This window comes from Schistocerca piceifrons, chromosome 2 (assembly GCF_021461385.2).
Source record: "Schistocerca piceifrons isolate TAMUIC-IGC-003096 chromosome 2, iqSchPice1.1, whole genome shotgun sequence".
Classification (NCBI taxonomy): Eukaryota; Metazoa; Arthropoda; class Insecta; order Orthoptera; family Acrididae; genus Schistocerca; species Schistocerca piceifrons.
In genome coordinates, this window is record NC_060139.1 from 42,032,916 (window position 1) to 42,054,484 (window position 21,569).

Sequence of the window (21,569 nt, forward strand, 5' to 3'; positions counted from 1 at the left end):
TGGACGTGCCTAGTCTTCCGCTCCGCCGTAGCGTTACGTATAGTGGACTATCGTTTTTGTTTACGTGTTGTGTTGCAACTTCTGTGAGTGTTTCTCCGGCGTTGTTTCGTACCTTGTGTTACTTTCTGTCCTTATTTCAGTGTTTGTTGTGTAGCGGTTTCGACCGCATATTTTGAAAATGTCGTCCCAGGTTATTCCTCGTCAGGCTACAGTTAGTTTTGCTTTTGACAAGTCAACCCGCCATGTGCAACCTAGTTCTCTTGAGATTCATGATTGGTTGGTAGATACCTTTGGTGTTCATTCGGATCAGGTGCACACTGCATATTTTGATACCGAACTGTATGTTTTCTTTGTTAAGTTTATGGACCCACTTCAGGTTGATAAAATTCTTTCTAAATACGGTCATCAAGTTCTCTTTCGGCATCGGGATGATTCTGTAAGTACCGTGCTGCTTTCCAATGCTTCCATTACGTACACCAGTGTTCGTGTTTACAACCTTCCACCGGAGGTGGATAATGTCTATCTTAAGGAGGGTCTACAGAAGTATGGTGATGTAAAGAGCATTCGCCTTGAACGCTGGTCAAGCCAACATCGCCTGCAATGTTACAGTGGTATTCGTTCAGTCGAAATGCACGTTAAGCAGAATATTCCATCTCACCTGCAGATCGGTGGATATCGTGTCCATGTAACATATAGTGGTCAGGTTGGCACCTGTTTTTTGTGCAATGAAAGTGGTCACGTGCGTACCGACTGTCCGCGGAGAGTTTTTGTTTTAAAAAATTCTCTCGAACAGCGTCGCAAGTTAACGGTCGCTGACCTCGTTGCAGGTGGTTCTGCTCTTGGTGTAGCACAGTCCAGTGGTAGTAGCGCCCCGCCACAGGTTTTGCGCACCCCTGATACAGAATTTCCTCCTTTGCGTGCTAAATCTGATGTTGTTCCGTTTGTCCCTCAGGTGGGTGTGCCACTTTTGAATAATAAGAGGCGTCGCCCACACGATGGAAATAGTACGGATGAGGATCTCCCTGAGATGCCCCAGTCCGAGCGACCGGCATCCTCCGAGCCACTGTGTACTGTAGCTGCTCCCTGCCCTCCTGAGGTAGCGGTTCCGGTGGCGGCTGCTGGCGCCCCTCCGGCCTCCGACGCAGCTTCTCTCGAGTCGGGTCGTCGGTCGGGCCTGTTGGCGCCGTCTTCCGAACCGACTTCGATGTCACAACAAGTGGAGCCGCGACAACTTCCTGCTTCGCTGCCCCATACCTCTGCCAGCGGAACTGCTCCGCTTCCTTCCAACTCTGCGGCCTCGGACCTTCCTGCTCACGTTTCGCCTCCGTGCAGTCCATGTTTGCCGGAAGCTAGTGCAGGTGTTGACCATTCCGTTTTGTCGGATGTTTCCCCCGCGACCCCGGATCCCGCATGTGGACCGGCGCGGGTGGTGTCGGATACAGAACTTGACCCTCCTACGTCACCGGCGGCTGAAGCTTCCTTGCCCGTCAGCCGACGCAAGTTACGCGTTCAGCCGAACGTTAATGCTGTTCGTAAAAAACCGAAACGTAAGGGATCCGCGGAACGGGGTAGCAGTCCCCCTCCCTCGGAAGCCTCCGTCACCCCTGCTATGGACTGTGACGCTGGTGCGTCGGTGTAGGTGATTTGTTTTCTCGCTTTTCTCTCTATGGTTCAAGCATACACCTTTCTTACCTTAAATGTTAACCGTATTGAGTCCGACGTTCGCATTGCCTCTTTGCGGCAGTTTATTTACGACGCCTGTGCGGACGTAGTGTTTTTGCAGGAAGTGTTGTTTTCTGATCTCTCTCTACCTGGATTTCAAACTGTCTTTAATGTCGCGCCGGAATATTCAACAGGAACTGCTCTTTTCTTTCGAGAGGGCATTCCTATTACTGACATTGAATTCCTTGACTCTGGCCGTGGGATTGGTTGTCGTCTTTTTGATCTCCGCCTCGTTGTTTTGTATGCCCCCTCTGGTTCGGGTCACACTGTGGCTCGATCGCGCTTTTATAAAGAAGAGCTTATTTATCTTTTGCGCCAGAGTCCTCGGAGTCTCCTGCTGGGAGGCGATTTTAATTGTGTTTTACGCCCTGAAGACCAGTCCCCCAATTTTAATTATTGCCGTGATTTACATGACATAGTACGTACGATGCATCTGCGTGATGTTTGGGAACACAAATATCCAACCCTGGTGAAATATACGTTTTTTACCGCGTCCTCATGCAGTAGACTCGACAGATTCTATTTATCTGATTTTTTATGTGATAAAATTCTTTCTGTCGATGTTATTCCTACTAGTTTTTCTGACCATTGTGCTTTTACTGCAACTGTAAATCTTAGTCACCAACCTGCAAAACTTTATCGTTCCCAGTGGATGTTAAATGTTTCCCACCTTGCCGACAGTGCTATGGATGATGTTATAAGTGGCGTGTGGGAGCGATGTCTTCGCTCTGTCCCGCGATACCCCTCCTTGCTGGTTTGGTGGACTGCGTTTGCCAAGCCCAAGATTCGTCAGACTTTGATTTTTTACTGTGCTGCAAGGGCGCGTGATTTTAAGAACACGTATGAATATTACTACTCTGTCCTGCGTGAACTGTATGACGCGGCGCGTACCTCTCCTCTGCGGATCCATGATGTTCGTCGTATTAAAGCCAAGCTCTTGAGCCTTAAACGACGACAGATGGATGGTCTGCGAGTTAAGTCGAAACCTCACTCTCTTGTTGAAGGTGAACTGACATCCTTGTACCACCTGCTACGGCATCAGACTCGTCGTCGTCGCTCCTTCATCTCTTCTCTTACGGTGGATGATGGACGACAGCTTATTGCACAGGAGGAAATGGTTCGTGCTCTTCATCAGTATTACACTAGTCTATATTCTGCCGATGATTCTGGTGAGTCTCTTTCGGATGATGTCTTTGGGGATCTAACTGCGACGATCGCGCCTGACGCGAACGGCGAATTTCTCCAGGAGTTCCAGGTAGATGAGGTTTTCGATTTTATTGCTCGCTCTCCGTCCAGTAAATCGCCGGGTCCAGACGGCCTGCCTAAAGAATTTTATCTCCGTTTTTGGCCTCTTTTGGGTGGCATTTTTACGCAGATTTTAAATGAGATTGTCAGGGGGATGGATGTGCCTGCCGATTTTAAAGTAGGGAAAATTGTTTTAATTCCGAAGTCCTCTGGTCGTTTATCTGCTGCCAATCTTCGTCCGCTCACATTGCTGAATTTTGACTACAAGACAGCTGCTAGAGCGCTCAACAGCCGGTTGTCTTCTCTGCTTCGGGGTGTGATTGGTGCACATCAATGTTGTTTTCATGATAGATCTATTCTGACACCAGTAGCCGAATATCGGGATGTTGTCTCGGTTGCGGCGGTTACAAACGTACATTGTGCCTTTGCCTTCCTTGATTTTTATAAGGCTTTTGATCACGTCAATCATGTGTTTTTAGATCGTGTTTTAGGTACAATAGGTTTTAACGCTTCATCACGTGGTGTTCTTGGCAATTTGTATAGGGGAATAACAGCTCGGGTGTCAGTCAATGGGCAGCTGACGCCGCCCATTGCTATCCGCCGCGGAGTGCCTCAGGGTAGTCCGCTCTCTATGTCTTTATTCGTATTGTCCCTGGAACCGCTGCTTCGGACTATTGCTCTCAAGCTTCAGGGTATGTCCCTCTCTGGTGGGAAGCTCTCTGTTAAGGCATATGCGGATGATGTCGTTGTTCTCCTCCGTCAACGTGATGATATCCCGTTATTGAAAGGGGCAGTTGATGCATACTGTCGTGTCTCTGGAGCGCGTCTCAATCAGGGTAAATGTAAGTTCCTTGATATTCGAGGATTTCGCGATGCTGACGTCCCTTGGGCCACTTTTGTCGATCGCCATACGTCCTTGGGGATTATCATTGATCGGTGTCCTCTAACAATGGCGGCTCTCAATTGGAAATCTGTCACCGAGAAGATACAGGGGGCTCTGATGGTCCATGAGCAGCGCTCTGCTACCATTTTGCAAAAAGTCAGAATTTTAGACACCTACGTTTTATGTAAAGCTTATTATGTTGCTCAGCTGTTCCCACTTCCCATGATGGTGGCGAAAAGGTTGCGCCAATTGTCTAGCAGGTTTATATGGAAGGGCCATCTATTCAAGTTACGTTACGAGGTAATGACGAAACCGCGTATCTCCGGAGGCTTGGGCCTCTCTGACATTACTCGCAAGGCGTCTGCTTTGTACGTCCGCCGAACGACTCTAATTGTTACGCAAGAAGTGACTTCGATTACATCCAGGCTTTTTACTGTTGTGCGTCCGGCGAGCCTTGCTCCTCCTGTCGATGTCGGACGCCTAAATTTTAAGTTGAAACACATTCGGGAATTTTACATTGCGGTGAGTTACCTCGGTGACGTTTTCTTGCGGCGACCGGTGCCAACGACCAAGGGCTTGATTGCCCGCTGGGAGGGGCTGGCCGGTCCCAATCCAATAGAACTGGCGTCTCCATCTGTGTCCTGGAGGAACGTCTGGAAGAATGTTAGTCTGCCGATCCACTCTATGGCCGTGGCGTCCACGTGGTATAGGGTAACAAATAATTTGGTTCCCACCAATGTACGACTGCACCGTATTGGTCTTTCTGACACGGACACCTGTACTCGGTGCGGTCTCGTGGATACCCTTGAACATCGATTCACCTGCTGTGGGCACCTTGCTAATTGGCGTTGGCTCAGGAAACAACTTGCTTTTGTCACTAGGTCTGCTGAAGCCGCTTATACTATTGACATCATCGTCCGGCCCGATTCTTCCTTTTTTCCGCGATCGAAGCTCCATACCGTCATGTGGTTGATTGGCCATTTCGTACATTTTGTCAACAGTTGTCATGAAGAGGATGGACACCTAGCGTTTCGGCAGTACATGCTTACTGCTTACTGGCAGCGCTTGCGATTGCCAGGCCTCCGAGATGATTTTGCCAATATGCTTAGCCTGACATTTGAAAGAGAGGGTGTTGGCTAAGGTCACCTGTGTGAGCCATTTTCTTTTATACTGTTTCTGGATTTGCCGCCTTTATGTATGTTTCTTCTCTACACCAGGACTGAAGTTTTTCGTGTTTTAATCTTTATTTCAGTAAGCAGTCTACATTATATAGTCATGTTTTAGGATTTTAAATTCAGTAGTGTACTTCTTTTGAAGTGGCTGTGTTGTGGATGTTCCTTAATATTTTTTTTCAATAGATATATTTGTCAGAGGAATAATAATTACGCATTCATTTGCTCATAATGAGCTGAGACTGAATTTCAGGCAATTTAATAAAAAAAAAAAAAAAAAAAAAAAGGGGGTATGATTCCTGCTTAGGGTGCAGGAGGTCCCGGGTTCAAATCCCGGACGAGCCCTAGCGTTTTGTGCAAACTGGTCGCACGTAGGTGGCTGAGTCAGCGCAAAACGCTGCCCGTCAGTGTAAAGTGAATTTCATACTTGGTGTAAAGAAATGACAGTCTGGTCCGACGTATGAAGGTGATTGCCAAGCTTTAGGTACAGAACGTGGCAAATGCTTGTCGGTATGTCTTGTTTAAAGTGATGAAAAAGTGTTTCCGCCCGGGATCGAACCGGGGACCTTCTGCGTGTTAGGCAGACGTGATAACCGCTACACCACGGAAACTACTGCTTTCCTTCTTGCTTCTCAGAGAACTTGTAGCAAGGTTGCCATCGTAACTTAAAATTCAGTAAATGCGGCACTTGCATGACGAAGGTACATGTAGCAGATCCACACACGACGTGGCTCACTCGAGTAGTATGCGACATAGGCAGGAAAGTACTGTTCCCGCCCGGGATCGAACCGGGGACCTTCTGCGTGTGAAGCAGACGTGATAACCGCTACACTACGGAAACGGCGGATACGCTGTGTCCATCCTTGTACACTCGAAGACGCCTCAGCCTTTCTCCCGTCCGCGCATGCACACACAATAGTTCATTTGACAGCCTGAAACCCATCGTAGCCGAGGGCTCAACAAGTATTCGGGGTGCTCGAGAGGGTGTATGTCGTAGCATCCCCAACGAGATAGCGGCGTTTCGCGCAGTCGTTATTGCAAGTCACATCAGCAAAAACAATCACCTCCTTAGCAGCAGGCAGTGCGCACCCGGCGGCAGCTCTACATGAAGATGCCAATAGCCCTGGAAGGCCGCCGACCGCGGGCCACGGCACCTCCGAGAACGGTGCTGCCCGCGACCCACGGTGTCGCCACACAGTCTGTCGAAGAACAGCACTGCCGGCAGAAAGCACCTTCCCCATCCCGCCAGCCGCACCAGATTCAAAGAGCACCCTGGACGACTTCGAGGGATGCAGTTTGCTGAAATAATTAGCGTTCCCGCTGTCACAGGCCTCGTTGGTCTAGGGGTATGATTCCTGCTTACAAGTTCCGCTTTAGACGCCGTGCAGTGTGGACGTGCCTAGTCTTCCGCTCCGCCGTAGCGTTACGTATAGTGGACTATCGTTTTTGTTTACGTGTTGTGTTGCAACTTCTGTGAGTGTTTCTCCGGCGTTGTTTCGTACCTTGTGTTACTTTCTGTCCTTATTTCAGTGTTTGTTGTGTAGCGGTTTCGACCGCATATTTTGAAAATGTCGTCCCAGGTTATTCCTCGTCAGGCTACAGTTAGTTTTGCTTTTGACAAGTCAACCCGCCATGTGCAACCTAGTTCTCTTGAGATTCATGATTGGTTGGTAGATACCTTTGGTGTTCATTCGGATCAGGTGCACACTGCATATTTTGATACCGAACTGTATGTTTTCTTTGTTAAGTTTATGGACCCACTTCAGGTTGATAAAATTCTTTCTAAATACGGTCATCAAGTTCTCTTTCGGCATCGGGATGATTCTGTAAGTACCGTGCTGCTTTCCAATGCTTCCATTACGTACACCAGTGTTCGTGTTTACAACCTTCCACCGGAGGTGGATAATGTCTATCTTAAGGAGGGTCTACAGAAGTATGGTGATGTAAAGAGCATTCGCCTTGAACGCTGGTCAAGCCAACATCGCCTGCAATGTTACAGTGGTATTCGTTCAGTCGAAATGCACGTTAAGCAGAATATTCCATCTCACCTGCAGATCGGTGGATATCGTGTCCATGTAACATATAGTGGTCAGGTTGGCACCTGTTTTTTGTGCAATGAAAGTGGTCACGTGCGTACCGACTGTCCGCGGAGAGTTTTTGTTTTAAAAAATTCTCTCGAACAGCGTCGCAAGTTAACGGTCGCTGACCTCGTTGCAGGTGGTTCTGCTCTTGGTGTAGCACAGTCCAGTGGTAGTAGCGCCCCGCCACAGGTTTTGCGCACCCCTGATACAGAATTTCCTCCTTTGCGTGCTAAATCTGATGTTGTTCCGTTTGTCCCTCAGGTGGGTGTGCCACTTTTGAATAATAAGAGGCGTCGCCCACACGATGGAAATAGTACGGATGAGGATCTCCCTGAGATGCCCCAGTCCGAGCGACCGGCATCCTCCGAGCCACTGTGTACTGTAGCTGCTCCCTGCCCTCCTGAGGTAGCGGTTCCGGTGGCGGCTGCTGGCGCCCCTCCGGCCTCCGACGCAGCTTCTCTCGAGTCGGGTCGTCGGTCGGGCCTGTTGGCGCCGTCTTCCGAACCGACTTCGATGTCACAACAAGTGGAGCCGCGACAACTTCCTGCTTCGCTGCCCCATACCTCTGCCAGCGGAACTGCTCCGCTTCCTTCCAACTCTGCGGCCTCGGACCTTCCTGCTCACGTTTCGCCTCCGTGCAGTCCATGTTTGCCGGAAGCTAGTGCAGGTGTTGACCATTCCGTTTTGTCGGATGTTTCCCCCGCGACCCCGGATCCCGCATGTGGACCGGCGCGGGTGGTGTCGGATACAGAACTTGACCCTCCTACGTCACCGGCGGCTGAAGCTTCCTTGCCCGTCAGCCGACGCAAGTTACGCGTTCAGCCGAACGTTAATGCTGTTCGTAAAAAACCGAAACGTAAGGGATCCGCGGAACGGGGTAGCAGTCCCCCTCCCTCGGAAGCCTCCGTCACCCCTGCTATGGACTGTGACGCTGGTGCGTCGGTGTAGGTGATTTGTTTTCTCGCTTTTCTCTCTATGGTTCAAGCATACACCTTTCTTACCTTAAATGTTAACCGTATTGAGTCCGACGTTCGCATTGCCTCTTTGCGGCAGTTTATTTACGACGCCTGTGCGGACGTAGTGTTTTTGCAGGAAGTGTTGTTTTCTGATCTCTCTCTACCTGGATTTCAAACTGTCTTTAATGTCGCGCCGGAATATTCAACAGGAACTGCTCTTTTCTTTCGAGAGGGCATTCCTATTACTGACATTGAATTCCTTGACTCTGGCCGTGGGATTGGTTGTCGTCTTTTTGATCTCCGCCTCGTTGTTTTGTATGCCCCCTCTGGTTCGGGTCACACTGTGGCTCGATCGCGCTTTTATAAAGAAGAGCTTATTTATCTTTTGCGCCAGAGTCCTCGGAGTCTCCTGCTGGGAGGCGATTTTAATTGTGTTTTACGCCCTGAAGACCAGTCCCCCAATTTTAATTATTGCCGTGATTTACATGACATAGTACGTACGATGCATCTGCGTGATGTTTGGGAACACAAATATCCAACCCTGGTGAAATATACGTTTTTTACCGCGTCCTCATGCAGTAGACTCGACAGATTCTATTTATCTGATTTTTTATGTGATAAAATTCTTTCTGTCGATGTTATTCCTACTAGTTTTTCTGACCATTGTGCTTTTACTGCAACTGTAAATCTTAGTCACCAACCTGCAAAACTTTATCGTTCCCAGTGGATGTTAAATGTTTCCCACCTTGCCGACAGTGCTATGGATGATGTTATAAGTGGCGTGTGGGAGCGATGTCTTCGCTCTGTCCCGCGATACCCCTCCTTGCTGGTTTGGTGGACTGCGTTTGCCAAGCCCAAGATTCGTCAGACTTTGATTTTTTACTGTGCTGCAAGGGCGCGTGATTTTAAGAACACGTATGAATATTACTACTCTGTCCTGCGTGAACTGTATGACGCGGCGCGTACCTCTCCTCTGCGGATCCATGATGTTCGTCGTATTAAAGCCAAGCTCTTGAGCCTTAAACGACGACAGATGGATGGTCTGCGAGTTAAGTCGAAACCTCACTCTCTTGTTGAAGGTGAACTGACATCCTTGTACCACCTGCTACGGCATCAGACTCGTCGTCGTCGCTCCTTCATCTCTTCTCTTACGGTGGATGATGGACGACAGCTTATTGCACAGGAGGAAATGGTTCGTGCTCTTCATCAGTATTACACTAGTCTATATTCTGCCGATGATTCTGGTGAGTCTCTTTCGGATGATGTCTTTGGGGATCTAACTGCGACGATCGCGCCTGACGCGAACGGCGAATTTCTCCAGGAGTTCCAGGTAGATGAGGTTTTCGATTTTATTGCTCGCTCTCCGTCCAGTAAATCGCCGGGTCCAGACGGCCTGCCTAAAGAATTTTATCTCCGTTTTTGGCCTCTTTTGGGTGGCATTTTTACGCAGATTTTAAATGAGATTGTCAGGGGGATGGATGTGCCTGCCGATTTTAAAGTAGGGAAAATTGTTTTAATTCCGAAGTCCTCTGGTCGTTTATCTGCTGCCAATCTTCGTCCGCTCACATTGCTGAATTTTGACTACAAGACAGCTGCTAGAGCGCTCAACAGCCGGTTGTCTTCTCTGCTTCGGGGTGTGATTGGTGCACATCAATGTTGTTTTCATGATAGATCTATTCTGACACCAGTAGCCGAATATCGGGATGTTGTCTCGGTTGCGGCGGTTACAAACGTACATTGTGCCTTTGCCTTCCTTGATTTTTATAAGGCTTTTGATCACGTCAATCATGTGTTTTTAGATCGTGTTTTAGGTACAATAGGTTTTAACGCTTCATCACGTGGTGTTCTTGGCAATTTGTATAGGGGAATAACAGCTCGGGTGTCAGTCAATGGGCAGCTGACGCCGCCCATTGCTATCCGCCGCGGAGTGCCTCAGGGTAGTCCGCTCTCTATGTCTTTATTCGTATTGTCCCTGGAACCGCTGCTTCGGACTATTGCTCTCAAGCTTCAGGGTATGTCCCTCTCTGGTGGGAAGCTCTCTGTTAAGGCATATGCGGATGATGTCGTTGTTCTCCTCCGTCAACGTGATGATATCCCGTTGTTGAAAGGGGCAGTTGATGCATACTGTCGTGTCTCTGGAGCGCGTCTCAATCAGGGTAAATGTAAGTTCCTTGATATTCGAGGATTTCGCGATGCTGACGTCCCTTGGGCCACTTTTGTCGATCGCCATACGTCCTTGGGGATTATCATTGATCGGTGTCCTCTAACAATGGCGGCTCTCAATTGGAAATCTGTCACCGAGAAGATACAGGGGGCTCTGATGGTCCATGAGCAGCGCTCTGCTACCATTTTGCAAAAAGTCAGAATTTTAGACACCTACGTTTTATGTAAAGCTTATTATGTTGCTCAGCTGTTCCCACTTCCCATGATGGTGGCGAAAAGGTTGCGCCAATTGTCTAGCAGGTTTATATGGAAGGGCCATCTATTCAAGTTACGTTACGAGGTAATGACGAAACCGCGTATCTCCGGAGGCTTGGGCCTCTCTGACATTACTCGCAAGGCGTCTGCTTTGTACGTCCGCCGAACGACTCTAATTGTTACGCAAGAAGTGACTTCGATTACATCCAGGCTTTTTACTGTTGTGCGTCCGGCGAGCCTTGCTCCTCCTGTCGATGTCGGACGCCTAAATTTTAAGTTGAAACACATTCGGGAATTTTACATTGCGGTGAGTTACCTCGGTGACGTTTTCTTGCGGCGACCGGTGCCAACGACCAAGGGCTTGATTGCCCGCTGGGAGGGGCTGGCCGGTCCCAATCCAATAGAACTGGCGTCTCCATCTGTGTCCTGGAGGAACGTCTGGAAGAATGTTAGTCTGCCGATCCACTCTATGGCCGTGGCGTCCACGTGGTATAGGGTAATAAATAATTTGGTTCCCACCAATGTACGACTGCACCGTATTGGTCTTTCTGACACGGACACCTGTACTCGGTGCGGTCTCGTGGATACCCTTGAACATCGATTCACCTGCTGTGGGCACCTTGCTAATTGGCGTTGGCTCAGGAAACAACTTGCTTTTGTCACTAGGTCTGCTGAAGCCGCTTATACTATTGACATCATCGTCCGGCCCGATTCTTCCTTTTTTCCGCGATCGAAGCTCCATACCGTCATGTGGTTGATTGGCCATTTCGTACATTTTGTCAACAGTTGTCATGAAGAGGATGGACACCTAGCGTTTCGGCAGTACATGCTTACTGCTTACTGGCAGCGCTTGCGATTGCCAGGCCTCCGAGATGATTTTGCCAATATGCTTAGCCTGACATTTGAAAGAGAGGGTGTTGGCTAAGGTCACCTGTGTGAGCCATTTTCTTTTATACTGTTTCTGGATTTGCCGCCTTTATGTATGTTTCTTCTCTACACCAGGACTGAAGTTTTTCGTGTTTTAATCTTTATTTCAGTAAGCAGTCTACATTATATAGTCATGTTTTAGGATTTTAAATTCAGTAGTGTACTTCTTTTGAAGTGGCTGTGTTGTGGATGTTCCTTAATATTTTTTTTCAATAGATATATTTGTCAGAGGAATAATAATTACGCATTCATTTGCTCATAATGAGCTGAGACTGAATTTCAGGCAATTTAATAAAAAAAAAAAAAAAAAAAAAAAAAAGGGGTATGATTCCTGCTTAGGGTGCAGGAGGTCCCGGGTTCAAATCCCGGACGAGCCCTAGCGTTTTGTGCAAACTGGTCGCACGTAGGTGGCTGAGTCAGCGCAAAACGCTGCCCGTCAGTGTAAAGTGAATTTCATACTTGGTGTAAAGAAATGACCGTCTGGTCCGACGTATGAAGGTGATTGCCAAGCTTTAGGTACAGAACGTGGCAAATGCTTGTCGGTATGTCTTGTTTAAAGTGATGAAAAAGTGTTTCCGCCCGGGATCGAACCGGGGACCTTCTGCGTGTTGGGCAGACGTGATAACCGCTACACCACGGAAACTACTGCTTTCGTTCTTGCTTCTCAGAGAACTTGTAGCAAGGTTGCCATCGTAACTTAAAAATTCAGTAAATGCGGAACTTGCATGACGAAGGTACATGTAGCAGATCCACACACGACGTGGCTCACTCGAGTAGTATGCGACATAGGCAGGAAAATACTGTTCTCGCCCGGGATCGAACCGGGGACCTTCTGCGTGTGAAGCAGACGTGATAACCGCTACACTACGGAAACGACGGATACGCTCTGTCCATCCTTGTACACTCGAAGACGCCTCAGCCTTTCTCCCGTCCGCGCATGCACACACAATAGTTCATTTGACAGCCTGAAACCCATCGTAGCCGAGGGCTCAACAAGTATTCGGGGTGCTCGAGAGGGTGTATGTCGTAGCATCCCCAACGAGATAGCGGCGTTTCGCGCAGTCGTTATTGCAAGTCACATCAGCAAAAACAATCACCTCCTCCGCAGCAGGCAGTGCGCACCCGGCGGCAGCTCTACATGAAGATGCCAATAGCCCTGGAAGGCCGCCGACCGCGGGCCACGGCACCTCCGAGAACGGTGCTGCCCGCGACCCACGGTGTCGCCACACAGTCTGTCGAAGAACAGCACTGCCGGCAGAAAGCACCTTCCCCATCCCGCCAGCCGCACCAGATTCAAAGAGCACCCTGGACGACTTCGATGGATGCAGTTTGCTGAAATAATTGGCGTTCACGCTGTCACAGGGCTCGTTGGTCTAGGGGTATGATTCCTGCTTAGGGTGCAGGAGGTCCTGGGTTCAAATCCCGGACGAGCCCTAGCGTTTTGTGCAAACTGGTCGCACGTAGGTGGCTGAGTCAGCGCAAAAAGCTGCCCGTCAGTGTAAAGTGAATTTCATACTTGGTGTAAAGAAATGACCGTCTGGTCCGACGTATGAAGGTGATTGCCAAGCTTTAGGTACAGAACGTGGCAAATGCTTGTCGGTATGTCTTGTTTAAAGTGATGAAAAAGTGTTTCCGCCCGGGATCGAACCGGGGACCTTCTGCGTGTTAGGCAGACGTGATAACCGCTACACCACGGAAACTACTGCTTTCCTTCTTGCTTCTCAGAGAACTTGTAGCAAGGTTGCCATCGTAACTTAAAAATTCAGTAAATGCGGCACTTGCATGACGAAGGTACATGTAGCAGATCCACACACGACGTGGCTCACTCGAGTAGTATGCGACATAGGCAGGAAAATACTGTTCCCGCCCGGGATCGAACCGGGGACCTTCTGCGTGTGAAGCAGACGTGATAACCGCTACACTACGGAAACGACGGATACGCTCTGTCCATCCTTGTACACTCGAAGACGCCTCAGCCTTTCTCCCGTCCGCGCATGCACACACCATAGTTCATTTGACAGCCTGAAACCCATCGTAGCCGAGGGCTCAACAAGTATTCGGGGTGCTCGAGAGGGTGTATGTCGTAGCATCCCCAACGAGATAGCGGCGTTTCGCGCAGTCGTTATTGCAAGTCACATCAGCAAAAACAATCACCTCCTTAGCAGCAGGCAGTGCGCACCCGGCGGCAGCTCTACATGAAGATGCCAATAGCCCTGGAAGGCCGCCGACCGCGGGCCACGGCACCTACGAGAACGGTGCTGCCCGCGACCCACGGTGTCGCCACACAGTCTGTCGAAGAACAGCACTGCCGGCAGAAAGCACCTTCCCCATCCCGCCAGCCGCACCAGACTCAAAGAGCACCCTGGACGACTTCGAGGGATGCAGTTTGCTGAAATAATTGGCGTTCACACTGTCACAGGGCTCGTTGGTCTAGGGGTATGATTCCTGCTTAGGGTGCAGGAGGTCCCGGGTTCAAATCCCGGACGAGCCGTAGCGTTTTGTGCAAACTGGTCGCACGTAGGTGGCTGAGTCAGCGCAAAAAGCTGCCCGTCAGTGTAAAGTGAATTTCATACTTGGTGTAAAGAAATGACCGTCTGGTCCGACGTATGAAGGTGATTGCCAAGCTTTAGGTACAGAACGTGGCAAATGCTTGTCGGTATGTCTTGTTTAAAGTGATGAAAAAGTGTTTCCGCCCGGGATCGAACCGGGGACCTTCTGCGTGTTAGGCAGACGTGATAACCGCTACACCACGCAAACTACTGCTTTCGTTCTTGCTTCTCAGAGAACTTGTAGCAAGGTTGCCATCGTAACTTAAAAATTCAGTAAATGCGGCACTTGCATGACGAAGGTACATGTAGCAGATCCACACACGACGTGGCTCACTCGAGTAGTATGCGACATAGGCAGGAAAATACTGTTCCCGCCCGGGATCGAACCGGGGACCTTCTGCGTGTGAAGCAGACGTGATAACCGCTACACTACGGAAACGACGGATACGCTCTGTCCATCCTTGTACACTCTAAGACGCCTCAGCCTTTCTCCCGTCCGCGCATGCACACACCATAGTTCATTTGACAGCCTGAAACCCATCGTAGCCGAGGGCTCAACAAGTATTCGGGGTGCTCGAGAGGGTGTATGTCGTAGCATCCCCAACGAGATAGCGGCGTTTCGCGCAGTCGTTATTGCAAGTCACATCAGCAAAAACAATCACCTCCTTAGCAGCAGGCAGTGCGCACCCGGCGGCAGCTCTACATGAAGATGCCAATAGCCCTGGAAGGCCGCCGACCGCGGGCCACGGCACCTACGAGAACGGTGCTGCCCGCGACCCACGGTGTCGCCACACAGTCTGTCGAAGAACAGCACTGCCGGCAGAAAGCACCTTCCCCATCCCGCCAGCCGCACCAGACTCAAAGAGCACCCTGGACGACTTCGAGGGATGCAGTTTGCTGAAATAATTGGCGTTCACACTGTCACAGGGCTCGTTGGTCTAGGGGTATGATTCCTGCTTAGGGTGCAGGAGGTCCCGGGTTCAAATCCCGGACGAGCCGTAGCGTTTTGTGCAAACTGGTCGCACGTAGGTGGCTGAGTCAGCGCAAAAAGCTGCCCGTCAGTGTAAAGTGAATTTCATACTTGGTGTAAAGAAATGACCGTCTGGTCCGACGTATGAAGGTGATTGCCAAGCTTTAGGTACAGAACGTGGCAAATGCTTGTCGGTATGTCTTGTTTAAAGTGATGAAAAAGTGTTTCCGCCCGGGATCGAACCGGGGACCTTCTGCGTGTTAGGCAGACGTGATAACCGCTACACCACGCAAACTACTGCTTTCGTTCTTGCTTCTCAGAGAACTTGTAGCAAGGTTGCCATCGTAACTTAAAAATTCAGTAAATGCGGCACTTGCATGACGAAGGTACATGTAGCAGATCCACACACGACGTGGCTCACTCGAGTAGTATGCGACATAGGCAGGAAAATACTGTTCCCGCCCGGGATCGAACCGGGGACCTTCTGCGTGTGAAGCAGACGTGATAACCGCTACACTACGGAAACGACGGATACGCTCTGTCCATCCTTGTACACTCTAAGACGCCTCAGCCTTTCTCCCGTCCGCGCATGCACACACCATAGTTCATTTGACAGCCTGAAACCCATCGTAGCCGAGGGCTCAACAAGTATTCGGGGTGCTCGAGAGGGTGTATGTCGTAGCATCCCCAACGAGATAGCGGCGTTTCGCGCAGTCGTTATTGCAAGTCACATCAGCAAAAACAATCACCTCCTTAGCAGCAGGCAGTGCGCACCCGGCGGCAGCTCTACATGAAGATGCCAATAGCCCTGGAAGGCCGCCGACCGCGGGCCACGGCACCTACGAGAACGGTGCTGCCCGCGACCCACGGTGTCGCCACACAGTCTGTCGAAGAACAGCACTGCCGGCAGAAAGCACCTTCCCCATCCCGCCAGCCGCACCAGACTCAAAGAGCACCCTGGACGACTTCGAGGGATGCAGTTTGCTGAAATAATTGGCGTTCACGCTGTCACAGGGCTCGTTGGTCTAGGGGTAGTAGATATGTTGTGAGGTAAGGAAGTGAACTTTTGTATTGTTGTAATCTTGGCTCAAGAATGAAAAAGGATCCTTGTAAACCAATAGCCTGTAAAATACAAAAGTGCTTGACAGAAAACAGATTTCAGGAGCCATCTTGTCAGGATGTGCTTGAAGAAATGAGAGAGTGTTGCAGGAAGTGGGCACACATTTCGCTTTGCTGTTCCGGTATTGACATAAGTGATAAAGGAAAAAATTACAAGGTATAACAACTGCTGTTGGCATGAAAGAGAGCAAGGAGTCACCTGTAAGAAGAAAAGTTCTGAAAGACCAACCCTGGATAAAACGAAATCCACGTGCATTTGCTGGTTTATTGACTGCCAGTTTTCTTCTGGCATTCTTCAGTCGACCACTGTATGATATATTTCTTAGAAAAGATAATGTTGTACCACTGGAATCTCCCAGGATAGCCAAATAAGAAAGCCCATCATACCAGGCACCATGGAAGCAGTGCAAGCAGCTCGTGCACGATTAAGGAAGTATCCATTTTTTCTTTCAAAGTGCAGCACTGAAGCAAGTCAGTATGCCACCTGTGTGCTGAGCAGAGACAATATTAAACATTCTGAGTGTGAACAAGAATTTAAGAAGTTGACTACTTGTCTTCAGAAAGCTGCACGGGAAGCAGGGACTCGGCTGTAGAAAATGCATGTAAATAAATTGTAAATTAAATACATAGTTCTCTCTATTACATATTTGCAACAACGTGCTTTAATATTAAAATTGTATCAAGAGATAATAATAAGCAGTGAAAACAATGTCAGTGTCCAACATTTATTTGCATTGCTTAGTTGGTTTTTTTTGTAAGGCTCTTACTTGTAGTATATGGTGAAGTTCATGACAAACTTTATGTTGTCCAATATACAGATATAGATTACCATGTCTTCACAGATGCTGCACATCATATAGTTTCAGGGCGGTCCCCATATGACAGACATACCTACCGATATACACCTCTGTTAGCAGCATTTTTAGTTCCAAATGTTTTGTTTCACCCAGCATTTGGAAAGGTTTTGTTTTCATTTATTGATGTTGTTGTTGCATATATCATTCACCGATTGCTTCTGACTAAGGGATGTAGTCAAACTATTGCTATTAATTGCTCACTAATGTGGCTGTACAATCCATTTCCCATAGTTATTTGTACTCGGGGGAATGCAGATGCAATTTCAGCTGCTCTGGTCTTGGCATCTTTATTGTCTGTGCAGAAGGGCTGTAGCATTATGACTGGAATAATTCATGCAATTGCGACCCATGTTAGACTATATCCTCTTGTATTTACATTACCTATTTATATATCTGTAAAGGGTGATTCTGCTTCTCAGGAGGAGAAGCATACGTCTCTAGGAAAAGTATTTCCAATGCTTTTTCCAGACAGGCAACAGTTGAAATTTGCAGTTTCATTTATTGTTGTATTAGCAGCAACAACATTATTCTTTTACTGGTTATACGGTTACCAGTTCCTTCATGAAAGTTTTCTGTACCACATTGCTCGTCGTGATACACGTCATAATTTTTCAGTCTATTTCTATATGCTGTACTTGACTTCGGATGTACCACTTCCACTTTGGCAAAGAATTTTTGTTGTTTTTCCGCAATTTGTGTTATTGATAGTACTCTCATTTGTATATGGGTCCAGGAAAGACCTTGATTTCTGTGTTTTGGCCCAGGCAATTGTGATGGTAACGTATAATACTGTTGTTACGTCACAATATTTTATATGGTTCTTATCTGTGTTACCTGTCTGTGTGCCTTTCATAGCAATACCGAGCAAGCAAGCTGCTACTTTTTTTGTCCTTTGGATTTCTGCACAAATTGCCTGGCTTCTCCCAGCATATTTGTTAGAGTTTCAAGGTCGTGACACTTTTATGTATGTTTGGCTTCAAGGTATTGCATTTTTCTCAATCAACATTACTGTTCTAGTAAGATTTGTACAAACATATAAGTCCTGTTGCCATAGTAAGTTGAAAAGTATTTAGTATGTATCAGTGCCAATAAATAGCTGGCTTATGGAATTAATACTATATGTTTGAAATTTGAATTGTGTAAACCTGATTAAAGTGTATATAAACAAATTAAAATTTGCAAGGACCAAAGCAAGTGGTCTTATTTATAAATACCAAAAAATACACACATACAAGCATGTAACAGCTTCTTAGGGTCTCTTATTGGCTGCTGAAGATTGAAGAAGAAAAGATATTTTGAGGATTAAAGTAACAAATTATTTGCAGAATCTGTGAAATTAACATATAGATATGGGAATGAGAAATCCCATGTGTTGCTTATAACAACTTCATTGATAATGATAAGAAAGCTATGTTAATTATTTGTCTTTTGTTCAATATATCTAAATCTATTACAAGGAGTTAAGTGTGTTTTTTCTAGTGTTAATTCATTAGGTTATTTGAGAAAATATTCCTCAAAAAATAATAACTGGGACAGTGTGTGTAAAAATAATGGAGAACTTTACAGGAGAGTATCAGAGTTCATTGTTCTCAACTGTTCTTATGTTACCACAGTTGTAAATACAAAAATAAGTCACTAAAGAGAAATTATGTAAACAAGGAAGTATGGATACTACGGGATTCATGTGTTTGTGATGCATATGACAACTCTGCAACAATTTATTTCTTCCCTGTTTCAAATGTTTCTTAATGTGTTATTGAATGAAATGACGATTGACTGTGTTTATGTTGGAACTATTGGGATCCAGGAAAGCAGTCAGGTGGCTTCAGTTGTGTCTGCATTCATGGTATTTTATCCCAGGGGAGTCCATGCAGACTATTTCAGCTGCCAAAATGAAGCACATTGTAATGATTGACGCCATTAACTTTTTCTTGAATAGAAACTTGAAAGCTAAATATTATTAGATCGGTGCGCAAAAATAACCATAAAATAAAAACTGGAGAACCAGTTTAGCGTTTAACTTAAGGTAAAGAAGAAGTATTGTACACTTTGCTTCTACTGGAGAAATGTAATTGAGTTGTATGTAGCATGTAGATAAGGTTTCATATTAGTTGTTGTTATGAAAGCAACTCGGTTGATGTTACTGTTGATTTAAAATCTGTTAATCAGTTATATTTATTGAGATAGGAGACATAAATGTGAATATCCGAAGCACAATATGATTATTTATAGGTTAATTTTAGCCACATATACCAGTTGTAGGATGCTTGTAAGACTGAGATGATTAAAATACGATTTTTTTTCTTCTGACAAGCCATATCATACTTCTTAGTGGTGTGTGTGTGTGTGTGTGTGTGTGTGTGTGTGTGTGTGTGTGTGTGTGTGGTGTCGCACGCCCCTAAGTTTAACCAATATTTAGTTATCAGTATACAATATTTCACTGAAATTGCTGAAATTGAGTTTACACATGACCCAGTGACACTATTATTTCTTATTGTAAAAGAAAATATTGTAAAAGTAAGGTAGTTGGGGATTAGAATAATGTTAGCAGAAATGAAGAATTTGTGAAGTGTCTTAAAGTTTTCTACAACAATCAGAATAAATCGTGTGCCTCTGGCTGAAGAAATAGTATGTTAAGTGTGCACGTGTGACTTTTTCATTCAATGGACAGCATATGACCCACTTTGAGAGTTTGTATCATATTTTGTGAAAGTTCCAAATACACTCTATGATGTCACAATTAATAATCATGTTAATAAAGTTGGTGTTTCAAGTGAAAAAAAAAAAAAAAAAAAAAAAAAAGGGGTATGATTCCTGCTTAGGGTGCAGGAGGTCCCGGGTTCAAATCCCGGACGAGCCCTAGCGTTTTGAGCAAACTGGTCGCACGTAGGTGGCTGAGTCAGCGCAAAAAGCTGCCCGTCAGTGTAAAGTGAATTTCATACTTGGTGTAAAGAAATGACCGTCTGGTCCGACGTATGAAGGTGATTGCCAAGCTTTAGGTACAGAACGTGGCAAATGCTTGTCGGTATGTCTTGTTTAAAGTGATGAAAAAGTGTTTCCGCCCGGGATCGAACCGGGGACCTTCTGCGTGTTAGGCAGACGTGATAACCGCTACACCACGGAAACTACTGCTTTCGTTCTTGCTTCTCAGAGAACTTGTAGCAAGGTTGCCATCGTAACTTAAAAATTCAGTAAATGCGGCACTTGCATGACGAAGGTACATGTAGCAGATCCACACACGACGTGGCTCACTCGAGTAGTATGCGACATAGGCAGGAAAATACTGTTCCCGCCCGGGATCGAACCGGGGACCTTCTGCGTGTGAAGCAGACGTGATAACCGCTACACTACGGAAACGACGGATACGCTCTGTCCATCCTTGTACACTCTAAGACGCCTCAGCCTTTCTCCCGTCCGCGCATGCACACACCATAGTTCATTTGACAGCCTGAAACCCATCGTAGCCGAGGGCTCAACAAGTATTCGGGGTGCTCGAGAGGGTGTATGTCGTAGCATCCCCAACGAGATAGCGGCGTTTCGCGCAGTCGTTATTGCAAGTCACATCAGCAAAAACAATCACCTCCTTAGCAGCAGGCAGTGCGCACCCGGCGGCAGCTCTACATGAAGATGCCAATAGCCCTGGAAGGCCGCCGACCGCGGGCCACGGCACCTACGAGAACGGTGCTGCCCGCGACCCACGGTGTCGCCACACAGTCTGTCGAAGATCAGCACTGCCGGCAGAAAGCACCTTCCCCATCCCGCCAGCCGCACCAGACTCAAAGAGCACCCTGGACGACTTCGAGGGATGCAGTTTGCTGAAATAATTGGCGTTCACGCTGTTACAGGGCTCGTTGGTCTAGGGGCAGTTCCGCTTTAGACGCCGTGCAGTGTGGACGTGCCTAGTCTTCCGCTCCGCCGTAGCGTTACGTATAGTGGACTATCGTTTTTGTTTACGTGTTGTGTTGCAACTTCTGTGAGTGTTTCTCCGTCGTTGTTTCGTACCTTGTGTTACTTTCTGTCCTTATTTCAGTGTTTTTTTGTGTAGCGGTTTCGACCGCATATTTTGAAAATGTCGTCCCAGGTTATTCCTCGTCAGGCTACAGTTAGTTTTGCTTTTGACAAGTCAACCCGCCATGTGCAACCTAGTTCTCTTGAGATTCATGATTGGTTGGTAGATACCTTTGGTGTTCATTCGGATCAGGTGCACACTGCTTATTTTGATACCGAACTGTATGTTTTCTTTGTTAAGTTTATGGACCCACTTCAGGTTGATAAAATTCTTTCTAAATATGGTCATCAAGTTCTCTTTCGGCATCGGGATGATTCTGTAAGTACCGTGCTGCTTTCCAATGCTTCCATCACGTACAATGTTCGTGTTTACAACCTTCCACCGGAGGTGGATAATGTCTATCTTAAGGAGGGTCTACAGAAGTATGGTGATGTAAAGAGCATTCGCCTTGAACGCTGGTCAAGCCAACATCGCCTGCAATGTTACAGTGGTATTCGTTCAGTCGAAATGCACGTTAAGCAGAATATTCCATCTCACCTGCAGATCGGTGGATATCGTGTCCATGTAACATATAGTGGTCAGGTGGGCACCTGTTTTTTGTGCAATGAAAGTGGTCACGTGCGTACCGACTGTCCGCGGAGAGTTTTTGTTTTAAAAAATT

At 47.3% G+C, this 21,569-nt stretch overlaps 1 protein-coding gene and 15 non-coding genes across 16 annotated transcripts; 4 read left to right on the forward strand and 12 right to left on the reverse strand.

Annotated features, from left to right (window-relative positions):
* Positions 1-5,560: 5,560 nt before the first annotated feature.
* Positions 5,561-5,633, reverse strand: Trnav-aac. Its single transcript has one exon. It is a non-coding gene; the product is annotated as a tRNA-Val (tRNA).
* A 157-nt stretch (positions 5,634-5,790) lies between these two features.
* Positions 5,791-5,863, reverse strand: Trnav-cac. The gene has a single exon. It is a non-coding gene; the product is annotated as a tRNA-Val (tRNA).
* A 6,111-nt stretch (positions 5,864-11,974) lies between these two features.
* On the reverse strand, positions 11,975-12,047 carry Trnav-aac. Its single transcript has one exon. It is a non-coding gene; the product is annotated as a tRNA-Val (tRNA).
* Positions 12,048-12,205: 158 nt separating this feature from the next.
* On the reverse strand, positions 12,206-12,278 carry Trnav-cac. Its single transcript has one exon. It is a non-coding gene; the product is annotated as a tRNA-Val (tRNA).
* Positions 12,279-12,766: 488 nt separating this feature from the next.
* On the forward strand, positions 12,767-12,838 carry Trnap-agg. The gene has a single exon. It is a non-coding gene; the product is annotated as a tRNA-Pro (tRNA).
* A 193-nt stretch (positions 12,839-13,031) lies between these two features.
* Trnav-aac lies at positions 13,032-13,104 on the reverse strand. The gene has a single exon. It is a non-coding gene; the product is annotated as a tRNA-Val (tRNA).
* A 158-nt stretch (positions 13,105-13,262) lies between these two features.
* Positions 13,263-13,335, reverse strand: Trnav-cac. Its single transcript has one exon. It is a non-coding gene; the product is annotated as a tRNA-Val (tRNA).
* A 488-nt stretch (positions 13,336-13,823) lies between these two features.
* On the forward strand, positions 13,824-13,895 carry Trnap-agg. The gene has a single exon. It is a non-coding gene; the product is annotated as a tRNA-Pro (tRNA).
* Positions 13,896-14,088: 193 nt separating this feature from the next.
* Trnav-aac lies at positions 14,089-14,161 on the reverse strand. The gene has a single exon. It is a non-coding gene; the product is annotated as a tRNA-Val (tRNA).
* A 158-nt stretch (positions 14,162-14,319) lies between these two features.
* Trnav-cac lies at positions 14,320-14,392 on the reverse strand. The gene has a single exon. It is a non-coding gene; the product is annotated as a tRNA-Val (tRNA).
* A 488-nt stretch (positions 14,393-14,880) lies between these two features.
* Positions 14,881-14,952, forward strand: Trnap-agg. The gene has a single exon. It is a non-coding gene; the product is annotated as a tRNA-Pro (tRNA).
* A 193-nt stretch (positions 14,953-15,145) lies between these two features.
* Trnav-aac lies at positions 15,146-15,218 on the reverse strand. Its single transcript has one exon. It is a non-coding gene; the product is annotated as a tRNA-Val (tRNA).
* A 158-nt stretch (positions 15,219-15,376) lies between these two features.
* Positions 15,377-15,449, reverse strand: Trnav-cac. Its single transcript has one exon. It is a non-coding gene; the product is annotated as a tRNA-Val (tRNA).
* A 770-nt stretch (positions 15,450-16,219) lies between these two features.
* LOC124775132 (GPI mannosyltransferase 1-like) lies at positions 16,220-19,667 on the forward strand. Its single transcript, XM_047249971.1, has 2 exons — positions 16,220-16,243; positions 16,785-19,667. The coding sequence occupies exons 1-2, from the start codon at positions 16,220-16,222 to the stop codon at positions 17,970-17,972; spliced, it is 1,212 nt and encodes a 403-aa protein (XP_047105927.1). The 3' UTR covers positions 17,973-19,667.
* Positions 19,668-19,952: 285 nt separating this feature from the next.
* Trnav-aac lies at positions 19,953-20,025 on the reverse strand. The gene has a single exon. It is a non-coding gene; the product is annotated as a tRNA-Val (tRNA).
* A 158-nt stretch (positions 20,026-20,183) lies between these two features.
* Positions 20,184-20,256, reverse strand: Trnav-cac. The gene has a single exon. It is a non-coding gene; the product is annotated as a tRNA-Val (tRNA).
* Between the last annotated feature and the right edge of the window lie 1,313 nt (positions 20,257-21,569).